This window comes from Brachyhypopomus gauderio, chromosome 13 (genome assembly GCF_052324685.1).
Source record: "Brachyhypopomus gauderio isolate BG-103 chromosome 13, BGAUD_0.2, whole genome shotgun sequence".
Classification (NCBI taxonomy): Eukaryota; Metazoa; Chordata; class Actinopteri; order Gymnotiformes; family Hypopomidae; genus Brachyhypopomus; species Brachyhypopomus gauderio.
In genome coordinates, this window is record NC_135223.1 from 1,899,515 (window position 1) to 1,915,222 (window position 15,708).

At 40.2% G+C, this 15,708-nt stretch overlaps 1 protein-coding gene across 2 annotated transcripts; it reads left to right on the plus strand.

The window, feature by feature from the left end:
• Nucleotides 1–1,007: 1,007 nt before the first annotated feature.
• LOC143473270 (uncharacterized) lies at nt 1,008–15,339 on the plus strand. 2 transcript variants are annotated; one of them, XM_076970165.1, is made up of 10 exons: nt 1,008–1,097; nt 1,697–2,419; nt 2,641–3,165; nt 4,664–8,211; nt 8,735–8,948; nt 9,111–9,278; nt 9,398–9,493; nt 9,630–9,831; nt 9,932–10,139; nt 13,276–15,339. In XM_076970165.1, the coding sequence occupies exons 2-10, from the start codon at nt 1,747–1,749 to the stop codon at nt 14,566–14,568; spliced, it is 6,927 nt and encodes a 2,308-aa protein (XP_076826280.1). In that variant the 5' UTR covers nt 1,008–1,097; nt 1,697–1,746; the 3' UTR covers nt 14,569–15,339. The 2 variants fall into 2 exon arrangements, with proteins under 2 accessions (XP_076826280.1, XP_076826281.1); XM_076970166.1 differs by having other exon boundaries at nt 9,114–9,278.
• Nucleotides 15,340–15,708: the final 369 nt, after the last annotated feature.

Below are 15,708 nucleotides of genomic sequence, written 5' to 3' on the forward strand. Positions count from 1 at the left end.
TGTTCCTCTCCCCGGTAGTTTGCATAGCTCCCTCTGTCTTCTGTGTCGTTATCGTGTCTGTTAACCCCTCTTATTAAAAAATCCAAATACTCTGCACTTGCGTCATGCCTGCCCGTCGCAAACGTAACAGTTGGGTCCTTGGTTTAATACACTATTAAACAGTAATAATATTATTAATAGTAATACTATTAAATAGTAATAATAATTTAAATAATTATAATAGAAGAAATACATTTGTTTTTTTTTTTTTTTGAAAAAAATTTAATTTGAATTAAAAACTATTTTCACATTCCTGGGAGTCCAATTAACCAGTGGGAAACAGGTTGATGGTAAGACAACAAAATACATTTGCATTGCATTCTGTTACATAGTATCAAAGTACATTTCTACACAGGACCCCCACCTTTGGGGTGAAGAGTAGGCCTACAATCTTTACCAGTGTTTGATGTGACCCGTGACCTGTGGCACAACCTTTCCCACTACACACCACGCTTCAAAATTAGTCCAAACCAGCCAGGCAAATACACTGGTAAAATCAAGATACATATGGTCAGTCTTATCACCAGTCCTAGGGGACACACTTGCCCCACTGTGCCTATCTGTGTCCTCCAGGGAAAGGCCAGCATTTGTTACCACCCATGGTTTTACACGGGAACACCAGATCATGCATACCCCACCAGTACATCGCACCGGAATATGAATAAAACAAGATGTTTTATATATATATATATATATATATATATATATATATAATTAGAAAACTGGGGGTTCTGTAAAAATGACTGTAGTTCTAAAATGAATACCAAAAAAAAAATCAATTGGCGATTACGTTTTTAGGAAAAAAGTGATTTAACTCTTTCTACACATATAGGTTAATGAGATTTTTTGTGTGGAGGGGGATCAAATCTAATTCGCAACGGATTAACGAGTTTGTTCATAACCAAGTAGCCTATCTAAAGCATGAAGGCGCAACAGAAGTGCCACAGTTCAGAAAGACTACAACTCCCAAAAAACCCGCTAACGTGACGTCAAACACTCCGGTTTCGCGTTGATTTTGATGGTACAGCGGTGATGTTTGCATGGAAGAAACAAAATAGGTAGGCTATGCGTGCTAATATAATGTTCAATATCATAGCACTTGCAACATCGTGCGCATTGTAATGGCTATAATGAATACAGCGAATCGCCATACGGTTTGATCTATCTGTGCGTTTTCTGATGCTAATCGGCTAGCTAGGTCAACAATGGGCTAACCCTAACAATCACGACCGCGCAGCCGTGCCGCTCCGGCTCGGTCTGGGCGATTGAAGCGCTCGCTTTATTATACGTTAGAGAGCATTCCGGTGCCTTGTAATTACGAACCGTAATTCTGTGCTTTTTTCAGTCCAATTCTGTGCTTATTTCAGCATTCTGCTTGTGGATAGCAAAGGTGCAAATAATTGGACTATTATTCGGTGATGAACAATGTTAGTTATTTAAAAGCTTTCGCCCACATCTTCACCGTTATTTTGAGTCCTTTCTGGTTTGCGAGTATAGAAATAGCTATAAATCATTAATTAATCAGAAATTATTAATAATAAATAATAGCTTGCATTGTACTCATTGAAAGTAACTAAAATCTTTGATGTTCACACTTGCATGCCTGTTAAACGTATTTAGTCCTCAAATGTTTTCTTATTTGCTTTGTGTATTTCAGGCCATTTGAATGCTTTTAAGATTTCATCCACCAGTTAATATAGGAAGACCATGGAGCTTTCTAAACAGTCAGTGAATGATTTGTCAGTTAGTGATCTGTTTCTTACAAAGGGAGACATGCCTTTAAATCACGTACCTTCTGCAGAAATGACATTAGACCAGCCCTCAGTACATTTGGAGCTCAATAATATTACAGCACAGATTATTGGTCTTGAAGGGCAGACACTGAATCTGCAAGTCCCATCAGAGTCAGTAATAGAGCCCGTGTCTCCAGTGGAAGTGATGTTGGAAGAAAACACACTCTCACTGATGACAGATGAAGCAACTGAGGAGAAACCAGCTGATGACTTCAATGACTGTCGGGTTCAGTCAACTCTGTCTGATCATGCTTCATCAGACGCAGGTATGCCTAATGAGATGATTGATGCCAACGTTTCGGTATCAGACGTAAGCCCCATCGAACCCCAGTGTGAGCTCGTCCACACCAGTGAAGCAGCAGGTCAACCTGAGAAAGTGACATTAGATCCAAGTGCCCTGTTGATAGAAACTTCTAAAGAGGCAATATGTGAAAACACATACACTCAAGCATCAACGTCCATGACTCCCAAAGATGTGGGATGCTCCAAAGAGGGGAAGAGTGGAAGAAAGAACATTCCTCCAAAGAAAGACAGAATGGATCCGCTGAAACTGGACATGTCCAAGTCCACTGTTATCCCCCTCACCTGTAAGTTTTTTCTTATTTTTGTTTCTTTATCTCATGACTGTTTAGCAAGAAGTATTACGTATAAAACAAGGGCATAATTCATTCTCATCGTGTATTTGTCCCTGATCTCTTGTCATTTCGCGTGTACTGAGAAAGGAAAGGTCCTAGGAATGTCTTTAGAAGAGGACGTTTGACAGCACGAACTAATGTACGACTTCTTTTGTCTTGTGATCCACTCGTAGCATCTCAGCTCTCACTGCAGTGCCTGGAGTGCCACATCATCTTCAGTGATAACAAGAGTAAGGAACGCCACCTCAAAATGAACCACCCCAGCGAGTATGAGCAGTGCATGCTGGGTGATGCCCTCTTCGCCTGCTACGTGTGCGACCGGCATTTCACCTGCTCCACCGAGCTCATGGCACATCAGCGCGCTCACACGGAGAAGCAGCCGTTCAAGTGTCCCATCTGCGGCGAGGCCTTCCGCCGGTCGTCTGAGCTCACCAGTCACAAGAAGGTTCACTTCGGCAAGCATGGGTACACCTGCTCAGACTGCGGCAAGCCCTGCAAAACCCTGACCTTGCTCAAGTACCACCAGCGTATACATACTGGAGAAAGACCGTACGTGTGCATACACAAAGAGTGTGGCAAGAGGTTCAGCATGCCCAAGGCACTCCAGAAACACCTGGAAGCACATGAGAAGGAAGAAACAGAGGGCACTGGAGACCCAACAAATAATACAGCCAGCACAAAGAAAAAGAGGAATAAAGGTAAATATTACACTGTGTCTACGTAGCCCTAAACAACATGAGGAAATCAAGCAAGGAACTTGAGCTCTAGTGAGCTTAGATCATGGGCTAAAGCATATAAAAACATAGCCTATGAGCATTTATACATTTATAACTTGTGCAATATTATAATTTTTAATTATAATCTTTGAACATTTTACTGTACCTTCTACAAATGTAACTGCATGTCTCTCTGAAGGTTACACGTCGTTGCTCCAGGATATGGATTGCTAAGAATCCATTGGTAAAACAATCCAAATTGGTAGCTTAACAGTTGCCTAATGCATCAGGCTTGAATATGTTGTATAATATAATATATTGTATAATGTTTGAACTGTGGTTGCTTTTATGGATGTATTCCATGGCATTTCAAAGATCTAGGCTGTTTCTGCACATTCACTGCCTGTCATTAATAATAATAATAATAATAATAATAATAAATTTTATTTGTTTGGCGCCTTTCATGGCACTCAAGGTCACCTTACAAAAATTAAAACAAATTTAAAACATACAATAAATATTAAAATTCCAACACAACAACAGAGATAAAATTACATTTGTTAAAGTGAATAAAGTGCATTATTGCATTATTGCATTAAGCAATTCACTTGGTGAGATGTACATCAGTGATGTTGTAAAAGAACAGCAGTGATGTTCCTTTATAGCTATGTGCATCACGTATGCAGCAGACAAACTACTTCACACATTTTTGTAGTTCCAGGCTAGGCTAGCATATCAGTGATGCACTATATTGCCAAAAGTATTCACTGAGCTCCAGAGAGCGACCCATTCATTCACAAATGTTTGTAAAAACAGTCTGCATGTTTAGGTGTTTAATTTTATACACCTGTGGCCATGGAAGTGATTGGAACACCTGATTTCGATAATTTGGATGGGTGAGCGAATACTTTTGGCAGTATAGTGTATGTCTAGGTGACAGGTAAGTACTTATCAAAACTGTCAAAAACAAGAACAATAAAAATGATGAAGACCACACATTTAGCACTGAGCAGTACTCCATTGACCATTATGAATCAAGTTGGAGAGCTGTGCCTTTTATTCCAGTCGTCTCCAGTGACATTTTTCCCAGTGAACTATTGTGAATTCACTGTGAATTATTGCAATTACTCCAGTTGTTCTAGAGGTTGAGCATCGTGTCCCACTTAGAGAAGCTTTTCTTGTGCAGAAGCATTCTTTGGACATTTAATATGGCAAAGCATATACCAGCCAAACAAGCCAAGCAAGGCTTTCACTTTTTCAGTTATTCAAAATTTAGCCATGAGTCATAGCATGGAAACTGATATTTACTGCGATATACAATGTACTGTTCAAATATCTTCATCAATACATTGTCAGTATGTTCTAAGGCCTTATCAAATGTTTGAACATTGAAACATTTCTGTATGTAGTTGTTGTCATCAGATATTTTTGGTCGTCCTAATTACCAAGGCATTCATATCTGTCACTTGTACTTTTGCAGGTACATATGCTCGGAAATTCGCATGCTCACAGTGTGAAGAATCTTTCAAGACAGCAAAATCTCAGCTTCATCATATTAAAAGTAAGCATCCACAATGCAAAGCCATCACTCCCTGCAGTACCCCTGTGACATCACAAGAGCTAAAAGGTGTCCCACTCTTTACGACTCAATCTGCAGTAGTTCAACCACCTCTACTGCGTATGGAAGCTGTTGGGCCAGCACCACAACAAATAGGCCCGCTTGGAGCTGAACAAATTAAGAGATTAATAGAAAAACTGGGAAATGTCCAAAAGGTCAATCAGCTAGTCATTCTTGGAGTTGACCCGTTATCTTTTCCGGCCCAAAACATGGGAATGCAACAGCCACAAGGCCTCATGCAACCACTGCACTTTAATTTCACACAACCAACAATTCAACCAGTTGTTCTTCAGCAAACAGGGGATGAGTCAAGACAGAAAGGGTTGATGTCAACTGAAACTGAGCCAACCACATGTAATGATTCTTTGGAGATTGGGGTTACAGTTGACCAAGGGGAAGCTTTGGTGCAGGGTGAGAAAACTGTAGTTTCATTAGTGAACCCAGAGGAACAGGTGGCGGTTGTTGAATCAGATATAAGAGGAGCACATTTAAATGAGGTTCAGTTTGAGATCATGCCAGAACTGGCTGAAAAGTCGGTCTTAACTCCCCAGGAGGAGAGCAGTGAACAAACAATTACAACAGAGCAGCAGAACATTCAGGTTGGGTTAGATGTCAGAACTCTAGAGACAGGAGATGGTTCATCTGTGTTTTCCGTAACTGATTTTGGAAGCAGTCGGTCTGAAACAACTGAAGAAAATATGTCAAAGCCAACAGAAATCATGCTGTCAGAAGAGACCATCACTACTGCAGAATCCCTTGATCAAAAGTGCGATGCAGCAGACTCATTAATAGAATCAGAGCCACAAACTGAACAAATCGGTATAGTTAACTTTGATGATAAAGAAGGCTTTGAAACTCAGTTAGAACAATTGGCTCCACATGAATCTTCACGTTCAGAGGAACCAACATCACAGACTAGTCAGCTTTCCCTCAACAATGTGGAGCATCATGAAGAGAACTGTTCTGTGGAACAAGCCCCATGTAATGAGTCAGGCATACAGATCATACTGGGACCAGGAGGCAAGATGTCGGGTGTAAAAAATTGTCTCTATGCTAAGAAAATGATGCCAACAAAGAAGAAAAGGTCTAAGAAACAGGTACCTCCTAAGTCACAGTCCCTTGGAACTCAAGATGAAGCTTCACTGAGTACCCCACAGCCAACAGCTTCTCAAGAAACTAACACAACATCAAAGGCTGTACACAAAAAGAGAGAGAAGGCAAAGGGCAAGAAACTCGTTGTGAGATTTGGACCTAGAGAAAAGAAAGAGAAATCTTCAAAACAAAAGCTCCTGAAGATATCCAAGACAAGTCTGTATAAAGATCGGCAAGACATAGGTTCAAGTCAAGTGCCTGCTTTGCCGCAAGGTGAGTGTGCATCTCATTCGAAACAGAAGCAGAGAAATCAGAAACGCAAAAAAGGAAAAACAGCGGAAAACGTGACTGGCCTCATGCAGGACTTGAGTATACCAAAGGCTGTTAAAATGGCTGAACAAACACCACAAGGGAAAGCTAAGAAGAGAAAACTTGAATCCCCCAGAGACTTGGTAAAGAAAGGAAAATCTGCCCAGGACACCCAGCAAAACGAAACCCCTAAGCCAAAGAAAAAAAAGCAAGCCAAGATAACGGTAGCGGCATCTCCAAAGAAAGCAAAGAATAAAAACGCTGTTGGGAAAGAACCAGGTAAGGAAATCCAAAGGTTAGCCAAACGCAAGGACAAAGAGCAGATGAGCGTGTCTGACTTCTCGTGTCCGGATCAGATAAAGCAGCAGGCTTTGCTTTTATTGAAGGGCCACAAGCAGCCACAGCTAAAAGTGCACAAGCTGGATGCTAAGACCACAGGATTTGAACAACCGGTTAAACAGAAGTGTCAGATTAAGGGAATTTGTTCCCAAGAAAGTGCAGTGGTACAGACGAAAGGAGATGCACAAAACAAATCACCGCAAGCTTCAAGGCAAAAGAAAACAAAGATGATAGGAAAGGAAACTAAAGATGGTCAGGGGGATTTGTCACATTTGCAAATGTCCTCTGTTGACAATGGCCTCATTTCAGTGCCCACATGCACAAAGCCAAAAGTTGTGCGGAAGCGTAAATCATCTACGAAAATAGATCAGGAAATTGCACTGAGCCCCCCATATTCTCGGCTCACAATTCGCTGCCAGGATTGTGGGAAGAAGTTCTCGGAAGTGCCTGCTCTGCAGGAGCACATGGCTTCCTTGCATTCTGAAAGTGGAATCTTCCAGTCTAATTTGAGCTGTGATATATCTGATAATCCAGCGAGCTCCAGGTCAAATGAAAATGCAATCACAAATGCAGTTCACTCAAGCACCTTTGAAATACAGGTGTCTACAGACTGGGAAGTGGAGACTGAGATGAGAGAGATTGGGTTGGAGGACAGGGTGGAGAACAGGGTGGAGCACAGGCTCTCGTTCCCAGCCCTAAGTCCTTCTCCATCTTTCCCAATTGCGTCAACCTCTGTTGAACAAGAGGCCAAAGAGATGGATGAGGTTCAACAAGACACCCATGCTAGAAATGTAGACACACTTTGTGGAGATTCCACAGAATTTAGTCGGTCTTTTACAGAGGTTTCATCCACTGAACCTGACACCTGCCACGTTCCAGTACACACAATAACGTCGATCGAAAAGGAGAACATGGAGTCAGTTCAAAAGATCTCAGTTTCTGAACCACAGGATGGCATTGACATTAAAGAGGAGCTGCCTTCAGATGTGACAGTCGTCATGGTTGAAGACCAAAATGAATATGACCAGGACGGTGCTCAGGTGGACAGTCTTTCTAATGAGACTCGCGATGACTCGCAACACCAGGAAAATGAATCGGTTCACACTGAACTGAACCAGAGCCAACTACCCATACAACATGTGAATCCAGCATCAACTCAAAATACTGACTCCCACTTATCAGAACAACCAGAGATTAAACAAGAGGAAGAGGAGATACTGGTCCAGAGAGAAGAGAACCGAACAAAAATGTCTGTGACGAGAAGAGGCAGAGGAAGAGGTGGTCGAGGTAAAGGGAAGAGACAACCTGGAAAAAGAAATCCTGCAGAAAAACGAGCAAGAAAAGAGATGGAGACCAATAAAGAAGAGTGTCAAGTTGTTTTCCAGCTGTATTCACTCACAGATGACTGTGAGGAGAAGAAAGACGAAAGGGACCAACAAACCAAGGCAACCTGTTCCACCACAGCGTACCAGCAGTCAGAGTCAGAAGAACACCCTGAAGAGCAGGTGGTTATGGAGCTAGAACCTGTTACTACCTGTACCGTAGATGTGACAACCTCAGATGATGTGTCAATGGTTCAGACGTTTGATGAGCAAAGCAAGAACAGCAGTTCATCTCATGATGGTGAGGGAGGAAGTTCTACAGACAACCAAGGCAGCGTGAGGAGACGGGTAAGGAACTGCAGTGTATGCTATGTCAGTCTCTAGACCATTGGATAAAAAACCCAGTACACATGCAAACTCTATCAGAACTAGCAGTATTATTTTGATCATTATTATATATGAGTATCAAGAGAAAAATTCGGTGTTAAATGTGTTATATATGCTAGTAACATTTTGCCCTTTCATCGATGTCCACTTAAAATATTTATGTAGCTTTATGTTCCGAAAATATATCATAATTCATTTTTACATCACTGTGTTCCATGAAGGAGAGAACTTCTGATTGGCTACCCTGTTGTACGTCATTCAAAAAAGCACACTGAGCAGAAACATGGCTGAGAACTGTTTGCATGTGGGTGTGACTAAACCACTGTAGGCTAAATAGGTGAAGATTTGTAAATGTTTCTCATGACGTTTTTAGAGCTGCACACCATTGGTATTTGCTTATGTCACAAGGATTAGGTTTTCTAAAGCAAGAATTAAATTTTTTATATGTTGTGGTAAACTTCAGTTATTTCTTTTTTTATTGAAGGTCAATCCACAACCAGAGACAGAAGGTGTAACTTTTGCTGGCACCTTTGCTAATGTAAAATTAGAATCCAGTCCATCATTTCTGGCTCCCCATGAAGTCCAACCTAGTGAGAGGGGTTTACTGCAAGGGCAAATGTTTCTGGTAAAGGCAGAAAATCAACAAAATTTAAATGAGCCCAAAGTTGTACACCAGACTAATCATGCTTCCTGTTTGGGTAAGTGCTACAAATTTCACACAAATACAAACACTACACATACTTGCAAATCAGCTAAGGATTTAGGTGTGTGCGTGTGTTTTTGTGATTTTTTTTTTTACTTGCTTAGCTGCACCAATTATTTTTGAATAACGGTAAACACATTATTTACTACATTTCCAGCAGAAAAGCACCCCAGACGTACAGACGGGACTCCGTCTGGCTCCTCAGCAGTTACTGAGGCTGCTAGCAAGCAGTGTATATTCTATCCTGTTAAAGAGGAGGAAAGAGAGATGCTGGTGGAGCCTCCCCTCAGCGAAAAGGTTACCACAGTTCCAGAAGAGCAGACAGGTAAATGGGGATTGTGTCTAATCAACAGGTTTTCATCACTTTAGAGATATTAAGACATTCACTGCAAAACATATAATTCAAAATGCAAAACACAAAATTTTTCTTTTTTTGATCTCCAGTGGGGGCTGGACCTGAATTAGAGGAGTGTGAGGAAGTCACAGTGGAATGCACACAAATGGAAATGAATCAGAATTTGTACTGTGGCACTGTAGAGGGTAAATTAACGATACTTGAGCACATTTGAATAAAAAATTAATTCTTAATTCTAATGCTAATTTTAATATGCCTACTGAGAATGTGCAGAATGAGAAATCTGTTTAGAAATGTGTTTCTAAAAAATGTGTCTCACAGGTGATCTTGGCACTGAGCACCAGAGCTCTCAAGACCTTTTAGAATTCCTCTCCCAGAGTTCAGACACAGAGGAGTTTGATGGCCTTCAGTCTGAGCCAGAAGCTGAAACTCTCATTTTGTCCTGTTACGATTGTATTCACACCAGTGGTACGATGAAACAACAAGAAGCTTCAAGCAATGAGGAGAGTGGTAGAGATTCAAGGTAAACTATGATTCCATAAACATAACATCAGGTAAAGTTGTCCAATGTGTGTTTTCCTTAGATGTGCTTTGCCTTTCCCCCTTTTAAAAAAATTCCATAGGAATTCAGATTATTTCCAAGCAAAGCAGCAAGGTTCAGCTACGAAAGAGTGTTTGAAACCCATTGACTACTTCATTCAGTACTTCAGCTGGGACACATGGAAAGAAATTGCGGTCTGGACAGGGCAAGGATCAAAACTGCCAACACCCGTTACCGAAAAAGAGGTGGCCCAGATTGCAGGAATTCACATTGCAATGGGAACCCTTAAGGTAGGTAAAACATTACAGCATTTGGGGATATTGCAAAGTACTGATGTATTGATGTGGTGTGCTAAAAAAGCTTCATATTACATATTTTCTTCTAGTGCACATATATACTCTATATTGCCAAAAGTATTCACTTGCATTCACATATGGGCTTAAGTGACATCCCATCCCTAATCCATAGGGTTCAAAATGACATTGGTCCGCCCTTTGCAGCTAGAACAGCTTCAACTCTTCTTCGAGGGCTGTCCACAAGGTTTAGGAGTGTGTTTATGAGGATTTTTGACCATTCTTCCAGAAAGCATTTGTGAGGTCACATACTGATTTTGGACGATAAGGCCTGGCTCTCAGTCTCCGCTCTAATTCATTCCAAAGATGTTCAGTCAGGTTGGTTCAGTCAGGACTCTATGCAGGCTAGTCACGTTCATTCACACCAGACTCTGCCATTCATGTCTTTATGGACCTTGCTTTGTGCACTGGTCATGTTGGAAGAGGAAGGGGCCAGCTCCAAACTGTTACCACAAAATTGGGAGCATGGAATTGTCCAAAATGTGTTGGTATGCTGAATAATTCAGAGTTCCTTTCACTGGAACTATAAGGGTCCAAGCCCAGCTCCTGAAAAACAACCCCACACCGTAATCCCCCCTCCACCAAACTTTACACTTGGCACAATGGAGTCAGACAAGTACCATTCTCCTGGCGACCGCCAAACCCTGACTCGTCCATCAGATTGCCAGACAGAAAAGTGTGATTCATCACTCCAGAGAATGTGCATCCACTGCTGTAGAGTCCAGTGGCGGCGTGCTTTACACCACTGCATCCAACACTTTGCATTGCACTTGGTGATGTATGGCTTGGATGCAGCTGCTCGAACATGGAAACCCATTCCATGAAGCTCTTTGCGCACTTCATGCTCTCTCTCTACACACTTTTCTTAACCCAGGGTTCCCACGGGTCCTTGAAATCCTTGAAAGTTTGTGAATCTGAAAAAATAAGTTCAAGGCCCTGGAAAGTTTTTGAAAACAAGCATAAAAGACAGCCGTCCTTGAAGGTCCTTGAATATTTTAGCGGGTTTGAAATTTCACATGGATGAAGACCGTGGTCAAGGAATAATAGGTCACAGTTGGTAGGAAGTCAATATTTACAAAAGATTGTTATGAAAAAGATTGTCATGATATTTTAACTTTCTCATCCTTTGTTGAAAAATATGATCTGATATGATAGTTATAAAGACTTTAAGAAAGTCTGCAAAGTGATTCCTTTAGCATTGATTCAATTAATCAAAAATATCATTTTATATTCAGTTGACTAAAACAGTTAACAGTTGTTAAAAGTGAATGACTACAAGTGTAATAACAAGATTATCACTGATGGTATGAGACAAAATATATAATAGAGATTCTTTCAAGAAACATCCTAATACAAATTATAAAACCACAGTGGCTTGTCAAATGGCCCATATCTTCTAAAGTAAAAGAGACTCATTTCAAAATAATAAATATGATGTATCCTGTAGCCATGTTTCTTGGACTTAAACTTGATTTGGAGTCATGTAAGTCAGAAGATGAATCCCAGGAGCATTTGTTTTTTCACGTCAATATTAAGTTTTTGCATGGACACTAGAAACTGGATTAATCTCAAACTTAACATTCTTTCTTTTGATACCATTTTACTTTATGCGGAAAACATAAGTTCAGATTTTTCTGATGCCATAAATGTAGTCATACTTTTAGCAAAATACCACATTCGCTACAGTAAGTGGAGTGGTTAAAAGCCTTATTTTCTCTTTATGAATGAATTAAATTCATATTACTCTTCATTAAGTAGATAAAAAAAACTTGGGAAATGCTAGAATCAACTCACACCAGATTTCTAAAAATCTATAGTTCTAATCTCATTATATGGCTTTGCTCCTGTTTTATGTATGTACTGTATGTGTATATGCATATGTGTATTATTGTTATTATTATTTGTCTACTGTCAACGTGTCATTATTTTGCCAGCACAAGTTCATTTAAAATTACATTGATTCTACAGGGCCTATGCTGACTTTTACTTTGCAAAAGTTTGGTCATTCTCCTGTAGAGAAATTAGTTTGTTTGTTCAGCACAGAAAGCTAGTGTTTCCTGTATGTAGTTAACGTATGTGTAGCCGCTTTACGTGAATGTCACCTTCTCACAGGTGCACTGCTAAATTGCCAGTCATGTTGAGTCAGGATGCATGGCTTGAAATGACATTCAGTCTTTTGAATTTTCATTGTATTAACCTCGTTTTTTGATAACATATTCAGGGGTAAGAGTAGGTAAATGCTGCCAGGTGCAGTCCTTGAATTTGAGGAAGTTGGTCCTGGAAAGTCATTGAAAGGTCCCTGAATTTGATGTTAACCAAGGTGTGGGAACCCTGTTAAGCTAATCTGAAGGCCACATGACATTTAGATGTCTGTAGTGATTGACTCTGCAGAAAGTTGCCAACCTTTACACACTATGTGCTTCAGCATCTGCTGACCCCGCTGACCCCCACGTGGCTGAGTTGCTGTTGTTCCCAAACACTTCCATTTACTGTGGAACATTTAGGAGTGAGGAAATTTCATGACTGGATTTGTTGCACAGGTGGCATCCTATCACAGTTTCACGCTGAAATTCACTGAGCTCCTGAGAGTGACCCATTCTTTCACAAATGTTTGTAAAAACAGTCTGCAAGCCTAGATGCTTGGTTTTATACACCTGTGACCATGGAAGTGATTGGAACACCTGATTCCGATAATTTGGATGGGTGAGCGAATACTTTTGGCAATATAGTGTGTGCGTATATACACACACTCACTTATCATGTCAAGTAGCATTCATCTGCTGGTATATGCTCTGCACTGTACTGTACTGTATTTTTTGTTATAATGTGTGATAGTCTCTATTGAAGTATTAATCATTTTTATTTAGTTTTTATTTTATTCTCTCTGTGTGTATATATATATATATATATATATATATATATATATATATATATATATATATATATATATATATATAATGTTAGTATTGTATAATATATTCATCAGTATAAATCACTGTCACTGTGTTTAGAATACAACTGAAATACTGACGTCCTTGTCTGCTGTCTCTCTTGACCTCTTTCTACTCCTAAGTTTCCGAGTATGAAGCTGTACTGGGAGGACCTGACCCGAGTGCCCCTAATCGCTGATGCCATGTCCGCTTCCAAATTCTCTGAGCTCACTTGCAATCTTAAGTTGGCGGGTTCTAGACGAGATCCCAGGCAGGCAGATGGAGATGAGGAGGAAGAGTGTGACCAAGGGGGCACAGCTCAGCTGAGCGACGGTGACGAGGCACCCAGACAAGTTCCCTCTCCAGGTGATAAATCTGGAGTGTTTACATCGCCCCCATTGTGCAGGCCCCAGGACACTTTAGTGTCAAAAACAGATCCTCTGTGGAAAGTTCAGGCCATTGTGAAGAGAGTTCAAGAAGGTTGTCAAGCTCTTAAAAGCAGTGGAAACCAGGCAGTTGACCAGTACCCCCTTCCCTTTCAGAAGCATCCAACTCATTTGTTACATCACACTGTTGTGATAAATGTTACCGGATTGGTCATGGATTTTAATTTGCGTGTAAATGACTGTAATAGAGAGGAGGTGGTTGCAAAAATGGTTTCTAAAGAAAAAGATGATAACCAAGGAATGGTGTTTCTCTGCAAACCAGAACTATCCACACCTTCTATGCTGGAACACCTCCTGGAGACAGGTGTGCGCAGCGCGGGCAAGGTGGGGGGGGCAAGGGGTCAAGTTGGTGATGAGTTTGTGACCTCTGATGGAAAGCTAAAGCTATTCAGATGCCACCATGGCTTTATCCTCTCTGCGGCAACGAAGGAAAGATCTCGATCTACATCGCTTGTCAGTGGTTTTGAGCGAGCGATCAAAGCAGCCAATCTTAACAGAGACTTAAGGACTCTTTATCGCACACCATGTACAAGTTCGTCGCGCAGCACCTGGCCACAGTCGGTTCTTTGGGATCTTGTTGATCTGGCATTAGTTAACTCCTGGCTACAATACAAGCAAGATCAAAACCACGATTCAGAGCCACTGTCACTTATGGCATTCCGTTTGGAAGTTTCCAAAGCTTTAATCCTTTCTAGCAGTATTGATGCACAAGACTCATCACCCCCCTACCCCCCAGTTCCCAAACATTCTGCCCCTAATACAACCGCAGGCACCAGCGATGCCTTTGATGACTCTTTTCCTGATGCAGCCACACGCTATGATGGCTTAGGCCACTGGCCGGAGCAGCTCGCTGAAGGAGAAGAAGCCAGATGTAGGTTCGGAGGTTGTGAGCGAACATCCCGAGTGCGATGTCTCAAATGCTGTGTCTTCCTTTGCATTTCTCGCAATCACAACTGTTTCCTGAAATTTCATAGTCAGGGGTCTGCATGAATTTACTTAGCCTGGTCATACCCTATTAAACCTATTGTTTGTATGCCTGTTTATACTATTAATTACATTGTGGCTTGACATATGAGGACTGTCTAGCATCACTGATCTCTCTAGCTTTACTAAACAAGTGTTACTGCTCAAAAGTTTGGAATAACATGACAAATAATTCGTTTGTTGTGTTATTCGTTCTGTTATTTTGTTAATTTAATCATATTGTATCTTAAATACTATAGATCTAAATAAAGAAAATGTCATTTCAGATACATCATTCAGAATTTAGGAAATAATCAGAAATTATTAAATGATAAATATCTATTATTTGTAACTTGTAGAACATTTATAATTTCCCCTGCTTTGCAAATATGAGAAATCATCTTATATTTCCAGTAATTATTGCAGAATTATTATTCTGAACACAAAATCTCTTTTACAGTTTTAGCAACTTGGTCAAATCAGTTTGAAACCTATGAAAGTATATACAATATGTTAGAAGCCTATTTATGCAACAAAAAATGTTGTATTATTTAAATAACTGATTCCTGTCTTTTGAGCAGTAGGAGTACTGTGCCAATGTGTCTATATATGTCCACCATACGTGGATAATTGTGCAAGATTATGGATGTAACTTCATTATTTTGTGAACAAATTTAAGTTATACTGTGATTTATCTGTGATGTCTGCCAGTGATGAATTGTTCACAGTTGCAATTGAGTTACTTGTCATGATGTCTTCTGTACAAAATGTCTTCTGTACTTTTTATTTTTGTAATTACTTTTAATTGCTTAATAAATTATGTGCATAATTGTTTTTTGCTTTAAATTGCTTTTGGAGATGTAGAAACCATAGTCAAATTAGTAGGTACAAATGTGATATAACTTGTACAAAAGTACAGAAATTTGATGAGTACTCCGAGTTCTCTGAGAACGAAAGTTATTGTAGACATCACATATCATTCTGCCTATTCGTTCTGATTAGGCTTAGCCTGTTGTTGAATCCTAACTTTGATAGTTTGTCAAATCTGTTAAAATTATTTGAAAAAAAAAAAAAGGACTAAAAAGTGTGTAGTTATCCAAGGGTTTGTTAATGACAATTGTGCTGTTATTTTACAGTTTATTTATCATTAGCACATTGTGAAATACA

Coding starts and splice junctions, on each gene's coding strand:
- LOC143473270 (XM_076970165.1), top strand. CDS start 1,747: ATGGAGCTTTCTAAACAGTCAGTGAATGATTTGTCAGTTAGTGATCTG. Junction 8,949..9,110: donor TAATCATGCTTCCTGTTTGG/GTAAGTGCTACA, acceptor CTACATTTCCAG/CAGAAAAGCACCCCAGACGT. Junction 9,279..9,397: donor AGTTCCAGAAGAGCAGACAG/GTAAATGGGGAT, acceptor TTTGATCTCCAG/TGGGGGCTGGACCTGAATTA.